This window comes from Garra rufa, chromosome 18, assembly GCF_049309525.1.
Source record: "Garra rufa chromosome 18, GarRuf1.0, whole genome shotgun sequence".
Classification (NCBI taxonomy): domain Eukaryota; kingdom Metazoa; phylum Chordata; class Actinopteri; order Cypriniformes; family Cyprinidae; genus Garra; species Garra rufa.
The window spans coordinates 22,826,781-22,854,471 of record NC_133378.1 but is presented as its reverse complement, the minus strand read 5'-3'; the positions used below and the strand labels follow the sequence as shown (position 1 = coordinate 22,854,471).

The 27,691-nt window shown below is 34.4% G+C and overlaps 1 protein-coding gene across 1 annotated transcript in view; it reads left to right on the top strand.

Annotated features, from left to right (window-relative positions):
- LOC141290559 (nucleolar complex protein 2 homolog) overlaps positions 1 to 27,367 on the top strand; it is a 35,788-nt gene extending 8,421 nt beyond the window's left edge. The window contains exons 10-17 of the mRNA XM_073822680.1: positions 649 to 837; positions 1,190 to 1,329; positions 2,610 to 2,721; positions 14,279 to 14,392; positions 18,090 to 18,191; positions 18,811 to 18,954; positions 26,155 to 26,268; positions 27,221 to 27,367. Coding sequence (XP_073678781.1) covers positions 649 to 837; positions 1,190 to 1,329; positions 2,610 to 2,721; positions 14,279 to 14,392; positions 18,090 to 18,191; positions 18,811 to 18,954; positions 26,155 to 26,268; positions 27,221 to 27,367 — 1,062 coding nt within the window. The remainder of the gene's footprint in view (positions 1 to 648; positions 838 to 1,189; positions 1,330 to 2,609; positions 2,722 to 14,278; positions 14,393 to 18,089; positions 18,192 to 18,810; positions 18,955 to 26,154; positions 26,269 to 27,220) is intronic.
- Positions 27,368 to 27,691: the final 324 nt, after the last annotated feature.

The window sequence follows — 27,691 nt, the reverse complement described above, 5'->3', positions numbered from 1 at the left end:
CACAATTCTGACTTAATAACTTGCAGTTGCGTGTTATAATGTCACAATTGTGAGTTATAAACTCGCAATTCTGAAAAAAAAGTCAGAATTGTGAGAAATCGCAGTTGTGACTTTATAACGCAATTCTGACTTTCATGCTATTCTGATTGAATTTCTCAGAATTGTAAGTTTATATCTTACAATTCTGAAAGAAAATAGAGAGTTATAAAGTCAGAATTGCATGACAAACACGCAGTTGCGAGTTATAAAGTCAGAACCGTGAGACAACTTACTATTCTGACTTATTTTTTCTCGGAATTGCGTGAAAAACTCATAATTGCAAGGAATAAAGTCAGAATTGTAAGTTAAAAATTCTGACTTTTCTTGCAAATGCAAGTTTGTATCTTGCAAATCTGACTTTTTTTTTTACAATTGTGAGTTTGTCTCACAATTCTAACTTATTGTTTGCTCGCAATTTGAAATTGTGAGATGTAATCACAATTACCTCGTTTTATTTATTCAGTGGTAGAAACAGGCTTTCCTAATTTCACGTGTGCTTGCTAATTAAATTCATTTTTACAAAATAAATTTTCATTTGTAATGATGAAATGCTAATGAAGATAATCATTATACATGGTTCCTTACTAAAATTGAGTTTTCTGTTTGCAGCAAATGTACATCGCCTATGTAAAGAACTGCAAGTTCACGTCTCCCAACACACTTCCCATGATTAATTTCATGCAGCGGACACTCACTGAGATGTACGCACTGGACACACAGGTGTCCTACCAGCATACCTTTATTTACATCCGTCAGCTAGCCATCCACCTCAGGAACGCCATGAATTTGAAGAAGAAGGTAGTTTGAAATCTTGACCTGTATTTTTTTTTGTGTGTGTGTGTGTATGTGTTGAAAAAATTATTCTTTGAAGTTAACAGAAAAATAAAATTGAATAAATAAATAAAAATATTTATTTTCTTAATCCTGAAGCTATCGTCAATCATCTGTGTTTGTTAGTCCAAAGAAAAATCTTTATTTTTAAAATTGCTGTTTAAGAATTGTTAGGCATTGTTGACTCAATTGTAAAACTGAGTTCAACTTTACATATATTTTTTCCTTTTTGTATTACTTTGTCACTAAGAAATATGTCCAATGTATTTTTTGCAGATGTCAGCTTATCTCTGTATTTTTCTATTTTGTGCATCCTCAGGAGACATACCAGTCTGTGTATAACTGGCAGTATGTGCACTGTCTGTATCTGTGGTGTCGAGTATTGAGCACCATTTACCCAAGTGAGGTTTTGGAGCCATTGATCTACCCATTGTGTCAAGTCATTATCGGCTGCATCAAGTATGATTGATTGTTTGTTTATTTTTTTTGCCAATTGCTTTTTTGCTCAGCATTTTTAAAGAGATATTTACCAACTTTGAGTATATCACATCAGTCAAAAAAGTCATTAATGTAGGGCTGCATGATTAAAATAAAACATATTAAAACTGATGCTGCAGAAGGAAAAACTATGCATTAAGAGCCACTTTTGAATATGAAGGTGTGTACTTTTTTTATTTTGCTTAAATATCATGTTTTTTTTTTTTATTACTGCCCTTCAGAAGCCACAGAAGATACTTGGATGTTTCCCAAAAGACAAAATAAGTTAAATCTGCTAATTCAATTTAATGCATTGTATTTCTTTCTGAAGCATCAGTGAGCGTTTGAACCTTCTGTAATAGATGCATATGAGTCCCCAAGTTGTCCTCAGATGGATCTCAAAATCATACAGTCATTGTTGGAAAGGGTTCAAATACACAAAAATGCTGGAAAATCAAAGAATTTGTGGGACCTGAAAGATTTTTCTAAAGAACAGCAGGCAGTTTAACTGTTCAGGAAAAACAAGGGACTCATGAACAACTATCACTAAACAAAAAAAAAACTACTTAGCTATGGATCATTCAGATAACAACACAGTATTAAGAATTAAGTGTATGTAAATGTTTGAACAAGATCATTTTTATAATTTCAATAATACATTTTTATAAATTCAACTATATGTAAATATGTCTTATTCAGGTCAGTACTAAATAAAAATAACATGCATTTTGTATGATCCCTCATATCTTGGTAAAATAACTTTTTGCAGATTCTGCAAGGTGCATGTAAACTTTTGACTTCAGGTGTAATTATTATCTTACAGTCAGATACTGTATATAATCACAAGTTTTTTTTGTGAAATTGTGCAATCCTACAAACAAGAATAGCAAACTTAGATATTTTTAATTTAGATGCAGTTTTTTAATCAGGCAAATTACAATCTATTTATTTTTAGTGAGCTACTCTGTAAATGCTATTATTAGTTACTGTCTTGACAGCTTCTACCAGCAGGTGGCGCCCTTAACCACATTTAAGATTGCATTTCTCAGTGTGTCGATTTGAGCTCAGAACTTCAGCTCTGAATTCTAGATTACTTTACTGCCTGCTAAAATGAAGATCTTACTAAAGACTGAAGATTTGAATATTAAAAATGATGCTACAAATCCACATTATTTGTTTGCTTACAGAAACTACTGTTTTCATTTCAACTCTTATCAAGTCATTAATGGTTCTATTGTTTGTTTTTGTGTGTTTATTTGTAGGCTTGTGCCCACCTCCCGGTATTACCCTCTGCGAATGCATTGTGTCAGAGCGATCATCCTGCTATCTGCCAACACCAAGACATTCGTGCCCGCCCTGCCCTTCCTTCTAGAGGTGAGACTGGCATATCATGCCGTCATCCACTGTTCTCATGTCTCCCAGGCTGCCTTGAATAAACAGGCTCCTGTGTGGGTGGACGTGGTTTGGGCATGAGTACTGTACCCACGGCGTTTGTCATCATGGTCGTCCCACTTTTTTACAGTTAACTATAAAAAGACTTCTCCATGCGCTGACCTTTCATCGCATCTGAAGTACAATAACAAGAAATCTTCCTATGAAGAATCTACCAGCTAAAGGGTCAATTTGTGAGTTGAACTAGCGTATATTTTGTACTTCAATATATGTGACCCTGGACCCTATATATTTGTTGCAATAGCCAAAAATACATAGTATGGGTCAAAATTATCGATTTTTGTTTTATGCCAAAAATCATTATGATATTAAGTAAAGATCATGTTCCATGAAGATATTTGTAAATTTCCTACTGTAAATATACCATAATATGCATTTATAAGAACTTCATTTGGACAACTTTAAATGCAATTTTCTCAGAATTTAGTTTTTTTTTTTTTTTTTTTTGCATCTTCAGATTCTAGATTTTCTAATAGTTGTATCTTGGCCAAATATTTTCCTATTCTAACAAACCATACATAAATGGAAACCTTGCTTATTCATTTTTTAAAAAAAAAAAGTACCTTTATGATTGGTTTGTGGTCCAGGGTTACATATGTTGTTGGTTTTGAAGATTCATTAATCTGATGATTGATTCATTAAGAAGTGCAGGGGTTAAGCATGCTAACAGTGTGCTGTGCTCATACTGCTAGACTGTGAGTGCTGTAAACGGATAAAGTTACCTGTCTTCGTCCCTCCCATAGTTCACCCAAAAATGAAAATTCTGTCATTAATTACTCCCCTCACGTCGTTCTAAACTTCGGTCATCTTCAGAACACAAGTTAAGATATTTTTGATGAAGTCTGAGAGCTTTCTGACCCTGCATAAACAGCAACAGGACTACCACGTTCAAGGCCCAGAAAGGTAGTAAGAACATTGTGAAAATAACTGTGGTAGTACCGTTGCTGTCTATTCAGGGTCAGAAAGCTCTCAGATTTCATCAAAAATATATTTATTTGTGTTCCATAGATGAACGAAGGTCTTACGGGTTTAGAATGACTTGAGGGTGAGTAATTAAAGACAGAAATTTCTTATTTTTTTGGTCTCTTCACTCTCTTAAATTTTTTTTGCAACAAATCCACAGTTTATTTATTTATTTATTTATTTGTAATTTTTAAATTAAGTACATATTAACTGTTATTCACTTACAGTTACTTAGGCAGTGAAATTGTATACAATTGACCAATAGCCAAATACACTACTGTTAAAAAGTTTAAAAAATATTTTTTTTTCTTGAACTTTTATGTGTCAAGGACTCACTAAATTCATCAAAAGTGACAGTCAAGACATTTGTAATTTTACAAAAGATTTCTTTTCTAAATAAATGCTGTTGTTTTCCACATATATGATTATATGATAATATTGAGCAGCACAACTGTTTTGAAATTGATAAGAAATGTTTCTTGATCCAAATCAACATATTAGAATGAATTCTTAAGGATCAAGACTGGAGTTATAGTTGCTGAAAATTCAGCTTTGCCATCACAGGAATAAATTACATTTTAAAATATTAAAATAGAAAAGTTCTTTTTAAAATGTGATAGAATTTTAATATAATTGTTTCACACCTTGTCCTAACTACATGCGACGCAACAAAATGAGTGACATGCAATTTGGCTGACAGAATATCACAGCCATTCGAAAGCACAGGAGTGCACTGCACTCCCAACAAAATAGTTTACAATGTAATTCATAAATATTCAACCTTTTTAACATTATTAAACCTACATACTGAGTGACTTATACAGTCTTTGTCATGGAAAACACTTATTCGTTCGCATTCAGTTTTAAGGTGTTTTATTTACATTTATTTTCAAGATCTGAGGTAAATAATCTATAATTAATTTCAGTATGGCCATAAATGTCACAAAATATGATATTCACACTCACATTAGACACGTTAAACATTGAATAAAGCACATAATCAGAACCTGACATTATATATGTCATAGTTTGTATGTTGTTGTTCAAGCCGCAACGTCGCAGAAATAGAAACCTAAAAAATTCTAAAATAGAAATTTTGCGTCCTGCCATCACGGCTAGTTAGGGTAAAAACTCAGATTGACATGGAAAAGATACCTTTCACCGTGTCGTCGTGTCGCATGTAGTTAGGACATGGTGTTACTGTATTTTTAACCAAATAATTACAGCCTTTGTGAGCGTAAAATACTTATTCACAAAAATAAGTGACTATATAAGTATATATAAGACATAGATAAGTACTTTATCTGTTTATGCAAACTCACATTCAACCACTTTTCAAATTCCAATTAATTCCTGATGGCTGAAACCTCAAACTTGTAAATCTCTTAGATTGCACAGCTGTACTTAGTTGTCAACAGGAATCTAAATTGGGTTTTTGAACACAAGAACTTGTACAATACGGATGCTCCCTAATATCACATCTGATTGGGTTCTGATGCAGCCAAGTTATACATGTAGTTGTTCAGAAAACCCACCAACTAGTCACTATTGGAAAATTAAAACCCAAAAAGTAAGACAAGACAAGCTACCTAAACGGTCGACAAGCTTTGAATTAAAGCCTGAAAGATAAAAGACCCCAGAGATCAGAGTGTGCGGTCTGCATGAATGCGCATCCTAATGTGTGCGAACGCTGCGCGTCTTCGTTTTTGGGAGAAGTAGAGGTCACAAACTGTCAACATTTTCCACAGTGTGAGGCGGGTGACAAAACGTGTGTGTTTGTGTGTGGCTGGCGTGGGCCCCTGCGGTGACAGCTGTTGTGAGAATAGAAGCGTGGAGGCGACAGCAGCCGAGACCAACGGAAGGGAGGGATGGGGACGAGGGGGGGTGGTCACTGCTTGGCTGCGATCTCCCACCAGTCCTGACCATACTGCGATAAAGCCTGGGGGGGAAGAGCGTACGTGTGTGTCCGTATATATATATGTGTGTGTGTGTGTGTGTGTGTGTGTGTGTGTGTGTGTGTGTGTGTGTGTGTGTGTGTGTGTGTGTGTGTGTGTACGAGGGAGGTCTGTGGTTCTCACTCAGCTCTCAAACGTGTTGCGCAGACCACATCCTCTGTCAGTGTGGCGACTCCCACCGACCCCCTTCTTGCTCCCTCTGTTTATTTGTGATGCAGTCCACTTCCTGTTTTCGCGCTCATGTTGAAAAGTAGGCGTGCGGCGAAGTAGAGTAGGGCATGGCTGTCTCTTTATTTTTCTCTTTTCCCGCTCTTTCTCCCTCTCTCTCTTTATCTGCGCTCTATGATTTCAAGCTTCCTGTTGCAGTAGCCCCTGAGCGTATCAGGTTGGGACCATGCGCCACCACTTCCTCCTGTGTCCCGCAGGCCGACACCACATCCGTTGTTTTCACAGACCGGCCGTCCATGAGCACATACACATACGCACACACACAAACACCTCGCTGCTTCTAGATGACCTCGTCATTTCAACTGCTCTCAAATGCGGAAGTGCAGAGAGAGTTATGGGAGAAGTCATAGCCATGTGCCATGCACCATGTATGTTTGCTAGAGTGACAGCATCTTTCAATTGTTAATTGTGGAGAAAGTATTGTGAAAAGTATTCAAATTTGTTGCCTGCAGAAATGTGGATTATGCGGAATAGTTGTATATAAATTAAAAAGCCAAGTTACTTTTACTACACAGCAGATTTTTGATCACATTTTTTTGTACTGCTAGGTTTAAAAAAGCGATAAAATGATTAAATAAATAATTAACATATTCATTTTAATGAATCAGTTCACTCAGGTTCAAAAGTTTGTGGTATGTAAGATGCAAAAAGTCTCCCATGCTCACTAAGGCTGCATTTATTTGATTAAAAATACAGTAAAAACAGCAAAATTGTGAGATACTGTTAAAATTTAATATAACTCTTTTCTATTTCTAATATATTTAAAAGTGTAATTTATTCCTGTGATGTCCAGCAACCATTCCTCCAGTCTTCAGTGTCACATGATCTGTCAGAAGTCATTCTAATATGCTGATTTGGTGCTCAAGAAACATTTCTTATTATTATCAATGTTGAAAACAGTTAAACAGCTGACTTCCGGTTTGGCTCGAAAAAGATGGCAGCATAGGAGAACGTGATCCCGACTTTTGAGGTGAAAACAGCCCACAACAACTCGAATTCGCAACAACTTTTGCAAAAAGTTAAAATAAGAAAGGGGCTTAAAGATGCCAAAAAACAAAATCAAAAAGAAATCTACACAGAGGGTGCAACACGAGAGAGATGTAGACGAACACACTTCGCCGGCCAGCAGCGCCATGGAGGACAACGACGCGCTAATAGACGAAGGAGAACAAGCTAGCAACGCAAGTCTGGATCTTATACTCAGAGAACTGAGGGAATTCAGGAAAGATAATGACACACAGTTGAAGGGGATCCGAGAAGATATAAATAAGACAAATACGAGAGTGGAAGAGGCCGAGGAAAGGATCAAAGACGCTGAAACTCGAATACAAACCAACGAGGAAGCAGTAACTGAGATGCTTAAACTGCATATTGAAATGGACGCTAAGTTGACGGATCTGGAGGGACGGTCCAGAAGAGAAAATATTAGGATACACGGTGTCAAAGAGGGATCGGAAGACGATGCACTTTCAATGGTTGATTTCGTGGAGCGTTTATTAAGGCACAAACTGGAGTTGCCAGAGTCAGCTGAAGTGCGAGTTGAGAGAGCGCACCGCGCGCTCGTCCCAAAGCCACCACCAAATGCGGCGCCAAGATCCATCGTTGCCAAAATGGCCAGCTACAGAACAAAAGAAGAAATATTAAAATTAGCCTGGCAGAAACGTGGATTTGAATATTTGGGTAACAAAGTTAACCTGGATCATGATTACGCACCGGAGGTTCTAAAGCAACGCAAGGAATATGCAGAGGCGAAATCTGTGTTAAAAGAGAAGAAAATCCGGTTCCAAACTCCATTCCCAGCAAAGATGAGAGTATTTTATCCAGAGGGACCGGTGTTATATAGCTCGGTGGAGGAAGCAACTAGCGACTTGGCGAAGAGGGGATTCCCGGTAACGGTCATCAAACGCCCGGAGACCATTATGGAACAAATCCGACATCTAACGTGGCGCACAGTGAGGAAGACCAGGGGTCAGATGAGTAAGGATCGGACCCGGGATTACAAGGAGAAACTCCAAGCATTCAGACGACAGGAACAGGAGTAACGATAGGACGTAAAAACTGACATATTGCGAGGACTGCCGGTGATGTTTTTGTGGGTTTTTTTTCCTTTCTCTCTCTCCACTTTTTTTTTCTCGTCTCTTTTTTTGCGCTCCTTTTAAAATTAAAAAAGATGTCCCCGAAGAGATAGTTAAAACGAGACGCATAAGGGATTTCTTTGTTTTAAAATTTTTTTGGAACTACGCTAAATGTGGCAACAGAGATTATTACAATGGTCGGGTGTTCTATCTGTGCTGTGAAAGGAATGGACAGCGGCCGAATAGCGCATGAAGGCCCACTCACACCTACAGGTGAGAGAGGCCCTCCCTCAAAGCCCCCCTTTCATCGGGGCTTACTCAGGGTCATTTCGAGGACCCCACAGTTGGAAGTCAACATGTTTTTTTTTTTGTATTCAGTATTTGTTCAAAGACAATTCAATGTTCTTTTTGCAGCTGTTGTTCTATACAGCTCTTATGTTTATATAATAGTTGTTTATGTATGTTCAGGGAGTGTATGGATTGCACCTGATTTTGTTGTCTCAAAAACACCCAGACAATCAGATTATGGCTAATGGCAAGATAAAAATTACTTCATATAATGTAAACGGCTTGTTAAATCCTATAAAACGTAATAAGATAATAACTAAAATGAAAAAAGAACAAGCACAAATAGTATATCTACAAGAAACCCACCTGGACTCCAAGGAACACGAGAAATTGAAAAGAATGGGTTTTACAAGCGTATTTTCTTCTTCTTATAAAGGTGGGCGAAGGAGAGGAGTTGCTATCCTTATATCAAGTAAATTACACTTTGAAAAAGTATCCGAAATAAGTGACAGGGAGGGACGATTTATTTTAGTAAGAGGAAACATTGAGGATAACCCAATAACGTTGCTAAACATATATGCACCACCCGGAAGTGATATCGACTTCTTTAAGAAAGTCGTTAATATGATGGTATCAGAGACAGTAGGCCTTCTAATCTGTGGGGGGGATTTAAATGTACATTTACAGCCAAAACTAGATATTTCCACTGGGAAAGCCCAGAATACAAAATTATTGATCAAGAAAATTAACACAATATTTGAGGAGGTTGGGTTAATTGATATATGGAGAGATTTGCATCCCAATCAAAGAGATTATACCCATTACTCCTCACCTCACTCATTGTATACGAGAATAGATTATTTCCTAATATTTGGAAAGGACAAAGATAAAATAAACACATGTGAAATTGGAACAATAGATTTGAGCGACCATGCACCAGTAAATCTATCTTTAGATCTAAACTTACAACCAAAAATGAATAACTGGAAATTAAATTCAAGCCTGCTCAATGATCCTCACTTTAAAGAACAGATAAAAAGAGAAATCCACTTCTACTTGGACATGAATGACAAAGGGGATGTATCCCCTCCCATTCTGTGGGATGCCCTAAAGGCGGTCCTAAGAGGGAAAATCATAGCAATATCCTCCTATAAAAAAAAGATGAGAAATAAGAAATTGGGAGAATTACAAAATAAATTAAAAGAATTAGAGAAAAAACATAAAGAGCGAACAACACAATCTCTATTGGAGGAAATCAGGAAAACAAGAAACGAAATTGATAACTTGACAACGTATGAAATCAAGAAAAATCTGATGTTCCTTAAACAAAGATATTATGAAGGCGGATCCAAATCAATGAAAGTTTTGGCCTGGAAACTTAAAAAGAAAATAGCACAGAACACAATTCATAAAATCAAAGATCCAGGGACTAAAATAATAAAAAACAAACTAAATGAAATTATGGGAGCCTTTGAAACATTTTATAAGACTCTTTACTCTAAAAAGACAGGAGGCAGTATAACTGAAATAGATCAGTTTTTGGATTCTCTGGAATTACCAGTGTTAGATGAAGAACAGAATAAAATAATGATAAAGGACATAACTGAAAAAGAGCTAAAAATGGCAATAAGTAAACTCAAATCAAACAAATCACCAGGATCAGATGGCTATACGGCAGAGTGGTACAAGGAGTTGAAAGAAGAGCTAATACCAGTAATTCTTCCTACCTTTAACTGGGCTCTAAAGAAAGCACAAACACCACCCAGTTGGAAGGAAGCAATAATATCTGCTATTCCAAAAGAAAATAAAGATAAATTAGAGTGTGGATCATATAGACCCATATCGGTTCTCAATATAGATTATAGGCTATTTACATCTATTGTGGCTAGACGACTAGAGAGATTTCTACCTAATCTGATACATAATGACCAAACAGGCTTTATTCGAGAGCGTCAAACGCAAGATAACATACGACGAACACTACAAATTATTAACCACATCCAAAAGAATAAAATAGCAGCTACGGTAATTAGTATTGATGCAGAAAAGGCCTTTGATTCAGTGAATTGGAGTTTTCTTTATCGAGTTTTACATAAATTTGGCCTACACGAGACCATAATTAAAACAATACAAGCATTATATAATAAACCCAATGCTAGAATTAAGGTAAATGGCAGCTTATCTAATAGTATTACATTGGAAAGGGGCACGAGGCAAGGCTGTGCATGTTCACCACTCCTATTTGCATTGTACTTAGAACCGTTAACCCAATATATAAGACAAAATAAAGAAATAATAGGCATTAACATCCAGGATAAAGAGCACAAATTGGCCTGCTACGCGGACGATATTTTGATCTTTCTGGGTCAACCAACAAATTCCCTACCCAAATTAATGCAATCGCTTGAATATTTTGGCAGACTATCAGGATACAAAATTAACATAAATAAAACACAACTGCTTAAATACAATTATAAAGTACCAGATGAAATTAGGGGTAAATATGACTTAGCATGGGAAACAGAATATCTTAAATATTTGGGGGTTGTAATACCGAAGGATCTCACAGAACTGTTTCAACATAATTACGCACCGATACAAAAGAAAATTAAAGAGGATATAGAAAGATGGAATCTAATTCCATACTTAAGTTTCAGTTCAAGAATAGACTCGATTAAAATGAGCATCCTACCCAAATTACTATATTTATTTCAAACCCTACCGATAGAAATAGATCAAAAACTATTCAATGAATGGGATAAAATGTTGTCCAGATATATCTGGCAAGGCAAGAGACCCCGAATCCGATTTAAAACCCTCCAACTGACTAAAGCAAAAGGGGGATGGGGCCTTCCTTCCCTCAGAGATTATTACTGGGCAGCACAATTAAAATATATGATAAATTGGTGTAATCCAGCATACGACGCTCAGTGGAAAAAAATTGAAGAGGGTCTGACTTCCACCCCCATACAAGCACTTATAGCCGATTGCAGCCTGCAAGAATTCATAAAAAATACGGAAAACCCATGGGTAAAGTTAACATTTAAAATATGGAAAACAGTGATAACAGAATACAAATTAGAAGAGGATATTGTGATCCTTAAATGGTGTGCATATGACACACAGTTTGTCCCAAATAAATTAGATACAAGATTTAAGGAATGGACAAATAAAGGAATAACGGCTATATGCAAAATAATAAAAGATAATACACTCTTTAGTTTTGAACAGATTAAAGAGAAATATGCTCTAGAGTCACAGGACTTCCATCGCTACCTGCAGCTGAGACACTTTATCAGCAAAAAGTTAAAGTATGTATCGGAATCAAGTAATCAGCTGTTAGATCTATTTAAAAGGGCTTATGGAGCAAACAAAGACAGGGGTATTATTTCAGGTCTATATAAAGGGCTTATTAATAAGAAAGCACATTCAACCCTGTACATTAAGACAAAGTGGGAAAGGGAAGGAGGAATAGAGCTGTCAGAGGATGAATGGGAAACAATCTGGGAATATCAATGGAAATGTAGCAGCTCACAAAGTTGGAAGGAGTTTGGCTGGAAGAGCCTGATAAGATATTTTATTACACCTTATCAAAAATCACACTATAAAGGTAACTCCCCAGACTGTTGGCGAAATTGTGGAAATATAAATGCAAATCATTATCATGTTTTTTGGAGTTGTCAGGGTATTAAAACTTATTGGAAGGAAATACATAAAGCAATAGAAGAAATTTTTGGGAGCCACTTGCCCTTACAAAGCAAAGTCTTTTTTTTTGGACTCATGCCTGATGGATGGACAAAGAGAGACAAACATTTATTCAGTATTTTGTTAGTGGCAGGCAAAAAGGCACTTACAAAAAAATGGCTTTCACAGGAGAGTCCAACATTGACCATGTGGATGGACATCACGATGGAAATATGCAGGATGGAGAAATTAACTGCAGATTTGAACTACAAGAAGGACTTATTTCTTTCACGTTGGAAAAAATGGATAGACTATATAACTCTATACAGGCCGGACTTTGATCTGCTTAACCTGAGACAATAATATGTTATATATGCAGCAGTAACCATACTTCACTCCCTAAGTGTTTAAGTTGTTGTTTTTATTTTGTTTTAATGTTCTTTATTTCTGGAAAACAGACATTCAAGCTGACACTGTGTGATACATGCACATGCAACAATTGTTACCGAATGTCAATAAAAACTAAATTAAAAAAAAAAAAAAAAAGAAAACAGTTAAACAGAGAACAGCATATGTTTGAAATAGAAATTTTTGTAACCTTATAAATGGTTTTACTGTCACTTTTCATCAATTTAAAGCATCCTTGTTGAATTAAAAAAAAAACAATTTCTTTTGAACGATACTGTAAATCCAAAATAATAAGCAAAGAGTCATAATAAAATTAAAAGACAACCGCTTAAATGCATCTGATAAAGGACTGGATAAAGATCGCCCCTCCTCCTGATCACAATAGGAATGGTAGTGTAAAAAAAAGAAAAAAAAAGATTAATTTGAGACCTAGTTGCTGTCTTTGTAGCAAAACATTTAAATGTTTATATTAAATGCTATGCTAATGTTTATCATTAGGTTTTGGTTATGTAAATTAGGTTGTACCTAGATTTATTTAATGAAAAATCAGTATTTAGTGGAAACTTATTTAAGTTAAATAAAGTTACACTCTTAGAAATAAAGGTTCTTTATTGTTATTTATGGTTCTATGAAGAACCTTGAACATCCATTGAACCTTTCAAATGCAGAAAAGGTTCTTTAGTTTTTTTTTTTTTTTTTTTTTATATATATATATTTTTCAAAATGGTTATTTTAGGAGCTGTATACTGAAAGGTTCTTTGGGGAAACAAAAATGTTTCTTCTGCGGCATCACTGCAAAAACCTTTATTTTTAAGAGTGTACCCTGTTTGAAAACTTGTACCCTTTTTGTTTTGGTGCCGTATAAATGCTGCACATCTAAAATAAAACACACACACACAGTTTGGCCCCTGAAATACACTACCAGTCAAAAGTTTGGACCCACTTGACTGAATTTATTTTATTTATTTTTAGTCATATATTAATTTTTATTTAAAATACTAATTGTGCCAAGGAATGATTCTGTTTGTTTTTAAGAAAAACATTTGTTTTTATTTATTTATTTATATATATTTTTTTTAAATTCTTAACTTCAGTTTTTCTTAAAAACAAGATTGAGATTTTTTTTTTTTTTTTCAAACTGTTGAGATTTTGAAGTCCAATAAAGTGCATCCATCCATCATTCAGTGTTTCGCTCTCTCTCACATCCTACGTCATTTGCTGGAACACCACTCTCTTGTGAAGTTAGAGATTACGCTTCTAAAGTTTTAAATATGGATGTTTTTACACAAATGCATCGATTTGCTTCAGAAGGCCTTTATTAACTCTCCAGAGCTGTGTTGAGTACTTTCATGCTGCATAGATGCACTTTATTGGAAAATCAACAGCCGTGCACTGCCATTATAAAGCTTGGATGAGCCTGGAGATTTTTTAGTATTTTTTTTAGTAACTACGATTGTATTTGTCTGAAAGAAGAAAGTCATAAACACCTAGGATGGCTTGAGGGCGAGTAAATTATGGGGTAATTTTCATTTTTGGGACTATCCCTTTATTGAAGAAGTAGGTCATCTGTATGTGTCAGGTTATATTTAGCCTCAATATATTTATCAAAGGTTGAAAAAGGGTTTAACTGCTTGAGTAACTTATTTGTTGCATGGGAAGCTTCAGTTTCAGAGAGGCTTCCCCAACACTTGCCTGCACACCTGGGTTAGATAGTATACTTTAAGTTACTATAAGCCAGCCCTTGAGTCATTCTCTGGTTTTTGTTTGTGTGAATAATCAGTGGGCTACTGCTGTAGTCTTTTTTATTTGTGTGTTTCTGTGCATGTATGTCTGTGATGCAGTGCTCTGATGTATCTGTTTGTTCACTCTGCTCCTCAGATCCTCCAGCAGGAAGACTTCAATAAGAAACCAGGCCGCATGAGTATAAAGCCCATCAATTTTGCAGTGATCCTCAAACTCAGCAAGACCAATCTCCAAGAGAAGGCTTATAAGGTGACACATCCTGTACTTCTTTGAGTTTCAGGCCTTCATAAATTCTTCATTTTCTTTCAGTTTATGGCTACGTATGTATAATAAACCTGTCAGAATTAATGTTTTACCATGTGGTCAATTGAAAACCATTTAATGCGTTTAATACTTTAATAGTAAACCAAAAAAAAAACATGTGGACTTTATTCCTACAGTTAATTAGCTTATTAATAATTTAAAAAGTGAAATCTAAAAGTACAAAATAAAAAATAAAAGTATAATTTCTTTTTAAAATACACCAACATTTCGAACGGTAGTGCAAATCCAAAATAATGAGCAAAGCGTCATATTAAAATAAAACAAAAGACAATCACTTAAATGCAGATAAAGGCCTGGATAAAAATCGCCCCTCCTCCTGGGCCAGGAGTCTGTCATGTCTTCATGCTGACTGGCTGTAACTGGATTGAGGTTAGGAGATGAAAGCCCGAACACGCTGCTACACAGGCTAAAGCGCCGCGCGCCGTGTCGCTGCCAAGAGGATTGCCACACAAGCTGCAGGGATTATCCTGCTCTCCTGGTTGGCACGGGGAAGCTTTCCAGTATGTTCACCCAGGCCAAGACACCGCAGCCACAGGCCCCCCGAGACGCCACTCCACCCTTGCTGTCTGGGATCTCTGTCTGACTTACTTAATCTTAAATATTTCCCGACTAGTAAGGGCAGTTACGAGCAGGGTTTTCCCGTTTCCATTGCGGAGGAATGTGTTTGCGAAGGCTGTGGCTGTGAATTTTAGGTAGGGCAGAGGATTTAGGTCCGATCCCTGCACTAAACCGGGTCAGGATTAGTGTGAATACTTGTGTGCCAGGTGTTGAGTAGAGATGTGAGTACTCTGTGGGGGGCAGGGCAGCCATTTCTTTGAGGGGAAAACTGATTGACTGCTGTTTTTACCATTATGTTACCTCAGGAACAGGTGTCTTTTGTAATGGACATTAGTGCTGCTGAGACTGGCTTTTCATTTTTATTTTTGTTAGATTGACACAAGTTTGAGTGGTAAACAAAAAACCCGTTTGTAAATGCCACCAGCATGTCTCCAACTTGAGACACGTTTTCAAGTCCGGGTCGTTAAGATAAAGAAAAAATTATACTTTTATTGCATCACAGGAATAAATTACATTGATTTTAAATGATTTTTAAGTTATTTTAAATCGTAATAATATTTCACAATATTACTGTTTTCACTGTATTTTAGGCTGTTGCCCTGTGTAACAAAAGCTTTATTTTAACTGAACTAAAACCCAATGTTCCTAAAAATAGAGTGCAATACAGTACCAAACTCCTAACAAAGATGTCTAAAAATTATACTACCTGTTAAAAGTTTTTTTTTTTTTTTTAAAGAAGTCTCTTCTGCTCACCAAGCCTGCATTTATTTGATCCAAAGTACAGCAAAACTGTCAAATTTTGAAATTGTACTATTTAAAATAACTGTTTTCTGTAGGCATATATTTTAAAATGTTTATTCCTGTGATTTTAAAGCTGAATTTTTAGCATCATTACTCCAGTCACATGATCCTTCAGAAATCATTCTAATATGCTGATTTGCTGAAAAGTTTTTTATTTCAGATAAATCTTGATCTTTGGATCTTTCTATTCATCAAAGAATCCTGAAAAATGTTCTCAACTTTTTTGAATATTGATAATAATAATAATAATAATATTAATAAATGTTTCTTAAAGAGCAAATCAGCACATTAACACATCAGCAATTATTTCTGAAGGATCATATGACACTGAAGACTGGAATAATGATGCTTTGATCAGCTTAAATCCAAATCGAACAATTAAAAACAAGCATTTAGCTTTGATCACAGGAATAAATTACATTTTAAAATATATTCAAATAGAAAGCAGTTATTTTAAATAGTAAAAATTAGTGGTTACCCGTTATCGGCGTTAACGTGCTGCGTTAACGTGAAACTCTTATCGTGCGATAAAAAAAATATCGCCGTTAATCTATTCTCAAATTTGGGTTGGGAGCTGGGTCTAAACTACGCAAGCTATGATGACTTTCACCTTGATAGTTTAACGCGGATGTATACCGAAGACTATAGAATATGATCGCGTCTCCTCCTTAAGTCTCTTCCGCCAAAATACAGACGGGATCGCGTCGTCCTCCATTCATGAAAACAGAATCTACTATAGCGAAATGCCACGTAAATTCGTCGTTTTTTGGATTCATAAATCAAATGTTGGTCTGTCACTTAATTCAAATCGCGATATGGACTAGTGTATGTGAAAACTGAAATGCAAAAAGACCGTTTTAATATGAATCCGATATGTTCCGTTTGCCTAGCTGTACGTATGCATGGCGGGGACGAGCTTTTACTACACGAATACTGAAACACACGTGACGCTCCCGGTAATTTTTGGCATTTTCATCTCACATGAACAGATAAACTCAATCGCCCAAACTGCTGTGAGTGTCACTTTTACCGTTTCATTTGAGAAAACTAGCATCATATCATACTGTATACACAGAAACTTCACGGCAACCTGTCAAAATAAAAGTACGGTGTAACATGTAATGGGTTGGGTAGGTGTTGACGTAAAAAAAAAAACACAATCTATAGTTAGAAAAAATAATTTCATTGTTAGTTAGTTGGTAAACACAAGTACATCTAATTGAACATAATTTATTTTCATCAACAAATTATCATAGAACAGCTTTATGAGCTTTATGATCCATTCTCAAAGACTTACTTTTAGTCATTATTTGGGTAGCACACATATTCTGAATGCCTTCAGCAGAATTCAAATTAGCCATTTTAATCTAGATTAATCTAGATTAATTCCAAAATTTAATCTAGATTAATCTAGATTAAAAAAATTAATCTATGCCCACCCCTAGTAAAAATATTTCAAAATTTTACTGCATTTGCTGTACTTTGGCTCAAATAAATGCAGGCATGGTGAGCAGAAGAGACTTCTTCAAAAAAAAAAAAAATCTTACTGTTCAAAAACTTTTGACTGATGTGTAAATCCAAATCGAACAATTAAAAACGAGCATAAATTGATGCTGTTGAAGGCCTAAAACAAATTCTATGCAAGTATGTGAATGCAGACAATCCTAGCTTTCCAAGTCCAACATTTAGTGTTGAAATGTCAATTCGTGACACAGGTACGTGTTGCATTGTAAGGGAGGCTCTAGAGGACTGTTTTCTTTTTCTCAACTTCACATTCACACAGGAATTCACACAGAATGTGATTCTTCATTTCAAAACATGAGGTGCAGGGTTAAAATTATGTACATGTTTATGATGTGTTCTTTTAAATTTGGATATATTGTAACTTAAAGGAACAGTTCACCCAAAAATGAAAATTCTGTCAGTAATTACTCACCCTCATGTTGTTACAAACCCGCAAGACCTTCGTTCATCTTTGGAACACAAATTAAGATATTTTTGATGAAATCAGAGAGCTTTCTGACCCTGCATAGACAGCAACGCAATTACCACTTTTAAGGCCAAGAAAGTTAGTAAGGACATCATTAAAATAGTCAATGTAACATCAGTGGTTCAACTTTTATTTTCATGAAGCTATGAGAATACTTTTTGTGTGCAAAGAAAACAAAAATAACTTTATTCAAAAATTCTCAGTATGTTTTTTGGGCCAAGAATGCATCCTGTGTGTTGACTTGTGAATGTTTATGTGTTTTTGCTGTTTTAGGATGGTCTAGTGGAGCAGTTGTATGACCTCATTCTGGAGTACTTCCACACACAGGCCTGCTCTATTGGCTTCCCTGAGCTGGCTTTGCCCACAATCGTTCAGGTACTGTTCTCAGTCTCTCTGGAATAAGCTTTCACTTATTCACTTTCCAGTATTTACCACATCGCCAACAGGTCATAATAAGTGAAAGTTATGGAGCGTGCTCGACAGTTGTATTTAATGGCTCCTTTTAGTGCTCACACCTCAACATACACATCCCAACACTTACCCCAGCAACACAGCACACGCTTACACCGCAATGTTCACACTAACAGCACACAAACACACTGGCTGTAGGAAAAAAGCCAGCTTCTTTCACCATCACTTCTTTCAGGCCTCTCTCACACACATACACCCTGGCCACATCCTCTGTTCTGGCCAAAACCAAACTCTCCTCACTGCTGTTTAAAAATCCGGTTTTGAATATTTATTCTTTTGGCCCAGTCCGGTTTATTTATAATATCCACTCCCGTTTCTTCCGTACTTTTCATTGGCGGAATAAAAAAAAAAAATGGAAATTGAATCTGTACAGACAGTTTTAAGAGATATATTAATGTTTCTCTTTGAGGATGGTTAAAACTTTTCCTGCATGTGGCTGTATATTCACATCATTTTTGTGATGTTTCATTTGTGCTCTTTCCCCCTGTCTCTCATGCATGCTTTCTCCTGTTGGTCTCCTCAGCTGAAAGCGTTCTTGAAGGAATGCAAAGTGGCCAATTACTGCAAGCAGATGCGCCAGCTGCTGGAGAAGATACAGGAGAACTGCAGCTACATCACAGGGCGAAGGCAGAAAGCTGCTTTTGGCGTGGCTGATGTCACAGCTGTGGTGAGTGCATAAAATCGTGTATCATTTTGTACCAGAAACGGACCAAACTGTTCTTGAAGTCAATATGAAATCAAAATGGATGCATTATAACTATCTCATGATCTTAAGCAAAATGTAGGCCTTGTATCAAAAGTCGCACAAAAAAAATGTCAAAAACCAGTAATATTTGGTTAGTTCCAAGCCCCATCTTACTTTTTTTTTTTTCACTTAATGTTTTTTCACTTGAAAATGAAGTAAACCACCATTCCTACCTCAGTTTTATAGTTCAAGAATAGTATATATCAATTTTTATATTTATATATACACTGCAGTTCAAAACTTCAAAAAGTTTTTTTTAAAGACATTTCTGCTCTTCAAAGCTTTATTTGATTAAAAATACAGAAAAGTATATTTTGTATACTAATAATATTGTGAACTATTATTGCAATTTAAAATAGTGGTTTTCTATTTTAATATACTTATAAAATAGAATTTATTCCTGTGATGCAATGCTAAATTTTCAGCATAATTACTCAGTGTCACATGATCCTTCAGAAATCATTCTAATATGCTGATTTATAATCAATGGTGGAAACCGTTGTGCTGCTTAATATAAATAAAAAATTATAATAAATAAAAAGAATAGCATTTATTTAAAATAAAAATTTTGTAACAATATAAACTACCATTTAAAAGTTTGTGATCAGTCAAAAAAAAATTTTAAAGGAATATTTTATTTACCAAGGATGTGTTAAAATGATAAAAAGTGATAGCAAAGACTTATATTGTTAGAAAAGATTTCTATTTTGAATAAATGCTGTTCTTTTAAACTTTTAATTCATCAAGAAACCTGAAAAAAGAATCACAGGCTCCAAAAAAATGAAGAAGCACAACGGTTTCCAACATTGAGGATAAAAGTAATAAATCATCATATTAAAATAATTTCTGAAAGATCATGTGACACTGAAGACTGGAGTAATGGCTGAAGAACTTAATTTAAACTGTAATAATATTTCATAATACAGTTTTTTCTGCGTTTTTGATCAAGCTTGTATGCTATAAAATGTTTTATATTTAATAAAACCAATAAAATGAATTCATGCTTTACATTAAAAAAATGTTAAATATTATTTACATTTATTTCTGCACTTGTAAGCAGTAATATTTTAATATTACTGAGATATTATAGTTTATATTAATATCTTGATTTTTTTTTTTCAGTTTTAATATTAATTTTAGTTATTTAGTTTTTTTATTTTTAGTCATCTTTTGTTTTTGTTTTATATAGTCTATATAGATTTTATTAAATTTTATTTCAGTTTTAGTTATTTTAGTACATGAAGAAAAAAATTAATGAACATGAGAAATGTTGTAGATTTATTTATTTGTTTACTTATTTTAGTTGAAGTTTATTTTATTTCAAGAAACAAAATTAGTTTTATGGTTTTACATTTAGTTAACTATAATAACCCTACTGTCCAGCATTAAACAGTCTTCTGTACAACCTTTTTTGGGTACAAAAGTTTGGAAGTAAGGTTTTTAATGTTTTTTAAAGAAGTCTTTTCTGTCCATCAAATCTGTGATCATTTGATTTAAAAAAAAAAAAAGAAAAAAAAGAGTAATATTTTGAAATATTATTGCAATTTAAAATGGTGGTTTTGTACTTTAATATACTTTAAAATATAATTTATTCCTTCGATGCGAAACTAAATTTTCAGCGTCATTACACAGTCTTCAGTGTCTGATTTCTAATCAGTGCTGGAAACAGTTGTGCTGCTTAATATTTTTTTAGGACCTGTGATACTTTTTTTCAGCATTCTTTGATGATTAAACATTAAAAAGAACAGCATTTATTCAAAATAGAAACCTTTGTAAAAATATGCAAACTTTGGGGTCAGTACATTCTTTTCTTTTATTCTTTTTTTTAAAGAAATGAATACTTTTATTCACCAAGGATGTGTTAAATTTATAAAAATTGATAACAAAGACGTATATTGTTAGAAAAGATTTCTATTTTGAATAAATGCTGTTCTTTTTAAATTTTTATTCATCAGAAAATCCTGAAAAAAGTATCACAGGTGCCAAAAAATGTTAAGCAGCACAACTGTTTCCAACATAATGATAATAAAAGTAATAAATCAGTATATTAAAATGATTTCTGAAGGATCATGTGACACTGAAGACTGTAATGACTGATAAAAATTTAGCTTTGCATCACAGAAATAAATTATATTTTGAAGTATATTAAAATGTACAATACAATTTCAAAATATTACTATTTTTTCTGCATTTTTGATCAAATAAATGGAACTTTGAGTGTAAGAGACTTCTTTTAAAAAATACGAAAAATCTTAACGATCCCAAACTTTTGAACGGTAATGTAAATCCGTCAACTGAAGGATGTTTTTTTGCTCCACTCTTGTGAGCTTTGGGACCAGACATGGCAGTCATATGTTTATTTTAGCTGTAAAAGCAGACTGTTATCCCTGCAGTTCCTCCTCTTTCCACCCACCTCAAACACCACCCTGCCTTCCGTCCCATCGCAGGTGACTGCTGGTCACCCGCAGTCTTGGTCTGTGTTTGCGTGTTCGGAGCGCTGCGTGTTTACGTGTGAACACATTTGAGTGTGTGTTGCTGTGGTCAGTTGAAAACAGCATGTGGCGGTTGGCCTGGAGCCTAGTTGACCACACCACCTGCAAGTCAGGAAGTGCAGTCACAGGTCCTCAGACAGACACACACGGCCATCGTGGCACGGAATGCTATTACGACCGTAGCCTGACGCAGGGTCGGTGGCGGATGTGAGAGCAGATGAAAGTAATGGAGCGGAAAGCTTTCTAATGCCATTTCTCTCAGCGAGAGACTCAGAGGAGGACGCGCAGACGTTAAGTGCTTCGTCTGCGAGCGTCTGGTAACAACAGTCCAGTAGTAGATTGGATTGAAGCAGATTTTGTGCTCGCTAAACAGGATTATTGTACTTATTGAAAATGTCACAGTTTTTATTTAGTTTTAATTTTAGTTTTCTTTTGATTAGTGTTGGTGTATAATTTTTTTTTTTCATTATTGTTTTATCCATACTTATTAATTAATAATGTGTAATGAATTTTTATATGAATTTAATATATGAATAATTATGTGTATGTAATTAGTATTTAATAAATAATATGCATTCATTTTATAATAAATATTTTACATTGTTTTATAATCATAATAATAAAAGCAACAATAATAATTGTATATTTATTATTATTATTATTATTATTATTATTAATAATAATAATAATAATATTGTTGTTGTCACCCATTTTAAAATTCTAGAATTCAAATTTCTAAACATTGTATACAGAAAGTGAAGCGTGTTGGTTGTTTTCTATATCAATCAGATGCCCTGCGTTCTGTTTTTGCATCTCTTTTTGGGAAAAAAAAATAGAAATGAAATAGAATTGAAAATATATATTAATTCAGAAAATGTCACTGTTTTTATTATTTTTGTTACATTTAATTAGTGTTGGTGTATTAATATTTTTTATTTTTATTTTAAATTTTAGTTTCATCCATAGATGATATGTTTTATTCATATTTAAATATGTAAATGTTAATTGTAAATATGTAATGCTTAAAAAACAGAAATGTATTCATTTTTAATTATTTTTTATAATTGTTTAATAATAATAATAATAATAGTTTATTAATAACAATAATAATAACCACAATAATATAATGATTAATGATGATAATATAATAATAAGTTATTATTATTATTATTATAATTATTAAGAATAATAATTTTAGTTTACTTTGAATTAGTGTCATTATTGTATTATCTATAATTAGTTATATAATTCATGTATATTTCTCTATAAATATATCATTAATGTTTAATAAGTTATGTGCATTAATTTTATAATCAATTCTTTTATATTTGTTTACTACTACTACTACTAATAATAGTATAATAATAATAATTGTTAAATTTTGATAACAACAACAATAATAATACATTTATTTTTTGTTTACTTTTAATTAGTGTTGGTGTGTATAAATATTTTTATTTTTATTTTAAATGTTGTTATATCTATATTTTTATATAATTAGAAAATGTCACTGTTTTTATTATTTGTTTTAATTTTAGTTTACTTTTAATTAGTGTTAGTGTATAAATAAATAAATATATATAAATAAATATGTAAATATGCATTTATTGCTTAATAAATATGTATTAATTTTATAATCTGTTGTTTTTATTATTGTTTAATATTAATAATAGTTTAATAATAATAATAATAATAATAGTAATAATAATAGTTTATTATTATTTTTACCAATTGCACAATTCTACATTTCTACGTAAACATTCTACGTTTTATTTTTATTGCAAATGTTAGTTTCAGTATTGTTTTATCTATATTTAGTTATATAATCAGAAAATGTCAAAAAATGTTTTTATTTACTTTTTGGCAAAAAACTTTAATTAGAATTACATTTTTTCTTTCTTTCTTTTCTTTTTTAATGCTAATTTTCGTCTTCATAGCCGTTAACAATAATAACCCTGGTGCTGACTGGGCTGATAATGACAAAGTTGGTGGGAAGAAAAAAAAAATGAGGGGACGGCAGGGGTGAAGGTTGTGAGAGAAGGTGAGAAGTTGCTTCCTCTCTGGGGCGAGATCTCGGCTCCATTCATCTCCATCTCCGCTCTCATTTGTCACCCCTGCCGACGCACAGCCCGTTCATCTCTCCTCCCCGCCCCTCGCTGTCTCTGGACCGACTCGTGCTTCTGATAAATATTTAAGGCCGTTTAAGACTGAAATGAAGGAGGGGTGGAAGGGTCTGTGTCTCTCCACTGTGTAATGTTGAGCCGTAGGGAGAGATGCAGCAGGGCAGAGCACGCAGACAGCATGGCACCATGCCGGGGTGCGTCTGTCGCTGGGCTCTGGCCAGCGGGAAAGATGTCCTTTAGTAACGAGGGTGGCATGGCAAACTTCTCACCCGGCACTGCCGCCAGCACAGCTGCATAGAGCCGCACGGATCAGTCCAACAAACAAATATCTGTCTCTATGGATTGTACCAGTGCCTCCAACAGCTCTAATACTAACCCTAATCCTTCACACAGAGGCTAAATAAATGCATATCTAACTACCTGGAGTTTTGTTAATATTATGAATTAGCTTTTATTTTTTAGATTTTCAATTCTTATGTTGTTGTTTTTTTTTTTTTTTTGATATATTTCTAAATAGTTTTCTATTTATATTTTAATTAAAGTTTTATTTCAGTTAGTAATTTTAGTACTTCAGGTTTAACTTGTTTTAGTTTGTTGCAAAGGCTACATTTCTTCTTTTTAGTATAAATTTTAATTTTATTTCAATGTAAAAAACAAACAACCAAAAGTTTTAGTCTTTCTTACTCTCTCATAATACAGTGCATACGTACTTATATTTGCATATATTTATTTTACTGGTTTATTTATTATTTGCTTATTATTTACTCTACCAGTCAAAAGTTTTTTTAAACAGTAAGATTTTTAATGGTTTTTAAAGAAACCTATTCTGCTCACCAAGCCTGCATTTTGTTTTCTATTTGAATATATTTTAAAATGTAATTTATTCCTTTGATCAAAGCTTCATTTTTAACATCATCACTCCAGTCTTCAGTGTCACATGATCCTTCAGGAATCATTCTAAAATGCTGATTTGCTGTTCAGGAAACATTTTTATTATTATATATATTTAAAACAGTTACAGAAAAAAGCAGGATACAGTTTTTTTCAGGATTCTTTGAGTAGAAAGATCCAAAGATCAGCATTTGTCTGAAATACAAAGCTTTTGTAACATTATACACTATACCATTCGAATGCTTGGAATCAGTATAATTGTTTTCTATATTTTTATAGAAATGAATACTTTTACTTAGCAAGAATGCTTTAAATTGATCAAATATGATGATAAAGACATTTATAATGTTACAAAATAATTCTAGTTCAGATAAATACTATTCTTCTGAACTTTCTGTTCATCAAAGAAACCTAAAAAAAATTTTACTCCGCTGTTTTCAACATAATAATAATAATAATGATGTTTTTTGAGCAGCAAATTAGAATATTAGAATGATTTCTGAAGGATCATGTGACTGGAGTAATTATGCAAAAAAAATCAGCGTTTAAATTACAGGAATAAATTACCAATTTAAATATATTCAAATAGAAAACAGTTATTTTAAATGGTAAAAATATTTCAAAATGTTACTGTTTTTGCTGTACTTTGGATTAAAAAAAATGCAGGCTTGGTGAGTGGAAGAGACTTTTGAAAAAAAAAAAAAAAGAAATCTTCCTGTTCAAAAACTTTTGACTGGCAGTGTGTTTATAATAACTATATTGGTTACATGAAAAATCAGCACTTTTAAACTTAAAATTCTGCATCACCTGCTTTAAACACCAAAGCTCAATGTATCGGGAGCACGTAAACTGTTGCAATGACTTAAAACATTGTTGTGATTTCTTGCGGTTTGTTTTAGCCTCAGCACCGTAGTGCCGAGCGATCGCATCAGGACTTCCTTCCAGAATGTGCACAGCAGTAGCTGAACAGATGCTTCAAAAGGATGAAGCCCCCAGTTTGCCAGGGAGCTCATCCTCGCTGGTCATGTACACATCTGTTAGCATTGTTTGGGTCTGTTGCATCAAGGAAAGAGCATATTGCGCCCTTTTCTAGCTTTGATCGTTTTCGCTATCCTACAAACCACTGCAAATTGTTATAAATAAGTTTCGCTAACTGTAGACTGAAGTCGGGATTTATTACAGTCTATTGAATTTAGAGGTCAACTAATCTCATTTTACCTGATCAATATCATCCACAAAGACCTTTAAGGAAAGTCTGGCAGGGATTCACTCTCTTGCACCCTCCCGTAGCCCTTTATCCGTCTGTTTGCCACTTATTTTTGCTGTTTCGGAGAAAAGGTGTGCACCAAGGCTCGCTTCTTGGACCGCTACAATTGATACTTCATCAATACACTTCAGAGTATAGTGATAGACCTTACAATATTTCTGTTTCGTTTTGGGGAGGGGGTTATTGATCCACCATAACAGAGCAAGCCTGTGTGTACTCATCATGGCCAGCAATTGTACTTTTTGAGTAACTTTATGGCTTTATTTTGTTGAGAATGTGTATTGAGATCCCTTTTGTTTAACTCTCCTATGTAGTAACATTCACTGTGTTTATTTTGGTGTGTTTACAGGCGGCCTGGGAGAAGCAGGTAGCAGAGGAAGGCACTCCGCTCACTAAATATTACAGTCAGTGGAAGAAACTTCGTGAGAAGGAGATTCAGCTGGAGATCTCTGGAAAAGAAAGGGTAAAAAGTGCCAAAACCACAACCATGATTACTAGAATAATCCAAACCACACCTCTCAGAGGAAGCAGGATTTAGACAACTCCGTCATGTTTTACCAGAGAGAGCGTCATTACAATGCTATAGTTTGATCTTTAGAAACAGAATCTCATTATTTGGATTATATATTTTGACATGGCTGTTTATCCCAGTGCTTTTTTTAATGCCAGTCTTATATGAAATGCACAGATGTGACTGTCTTAGTGAAAACTGTAGTGCTGGTTCTGTGAAAGCACCTACTGTGTGTGTTCGTGTATGTGTGTGGAGCTGGAGCGTGTCCATGGGGAGATAATGGAGATGACACCAGGCGGAGTGTTGGCGTCTAGGAAGCGGCAGATTGGCGGAGGAGGCGGCAGGGCTAGTGCTACAGGAAGAGTATTATAGCGCTCAGGGCTGCGTCCCAGGCTTTGATCCACCGAGTCCCCACGCTCAGATCTGATTACCACTGCCTCCCTCCTGCCACTTCCTCCATCAACACACACACACACACACACACACTTATGTCCCATTATGTTTTTAGGAGAAAATAATGTAACTTTATTATTTTTTTACTCTTGATTTCTAAATTTGTTAACTTCTATTATATTATATCTTTTGTAGTATTAAGACATATATAGATAAAAGAGGTTGAAGTCTCAACAGTGACTCATTTTGTGACATCTGATGTTAATGAGATGGAAGGAAACTCAAAGAATAGCTCATTGTACATCAGCTAGAAAAAAAAAACACTTCCACGTCTTCCATTCAACCAGATTTAGTCTAAAACTAAATCTGAAATGAAAAAACAGAAGCATTTATCAGCATTATATTCTCATTATTATTATGTCTAGAGTGTTTTGTTCATGTTTTTGTCGTGTTTTGATTAATGACAGCATTTAAACTTTTTTTTTTTCTTTTCCATCGCTTTTTAATTTAGATGGAGGATTTGAATCTTCCTGAGATCAAACGCAAGAGGTTTGCGGAGAAGAGAGCTGACAAGAAGGAGTTCAAGGGTCTTTTTGAGTCGGATAGTGACGACGATGGTGATGACCTGTTCAAATCAAAAGGTAAGGTTTTATGCTAATTTATTACCATGTTCCTGTATTGCAAAATGTGCAATGGGAAAGATTCCTTGAGTTTTGTTTTCCTGTAATGCCCTTATTTGTCACTGGGAGGCTGTAGTCCATTGCACTGCACTGTCTGCAGATTCTCATCTCAGAATGAGTTCTGAAACACAGAAAGTATTAATCCAACAGATCTGTTGAAGTGCAACTTTATTTTATTGTTTTATTGTAATGCTTAAAGAAATAGTTTACCCAAAAATTGCATTTTGTTGAAAAGCATCCAATGCAATGAATGGGTGCCGTCAGAATGCGTGTCCAAACAGCTGATAAAAACATCGCAGTAA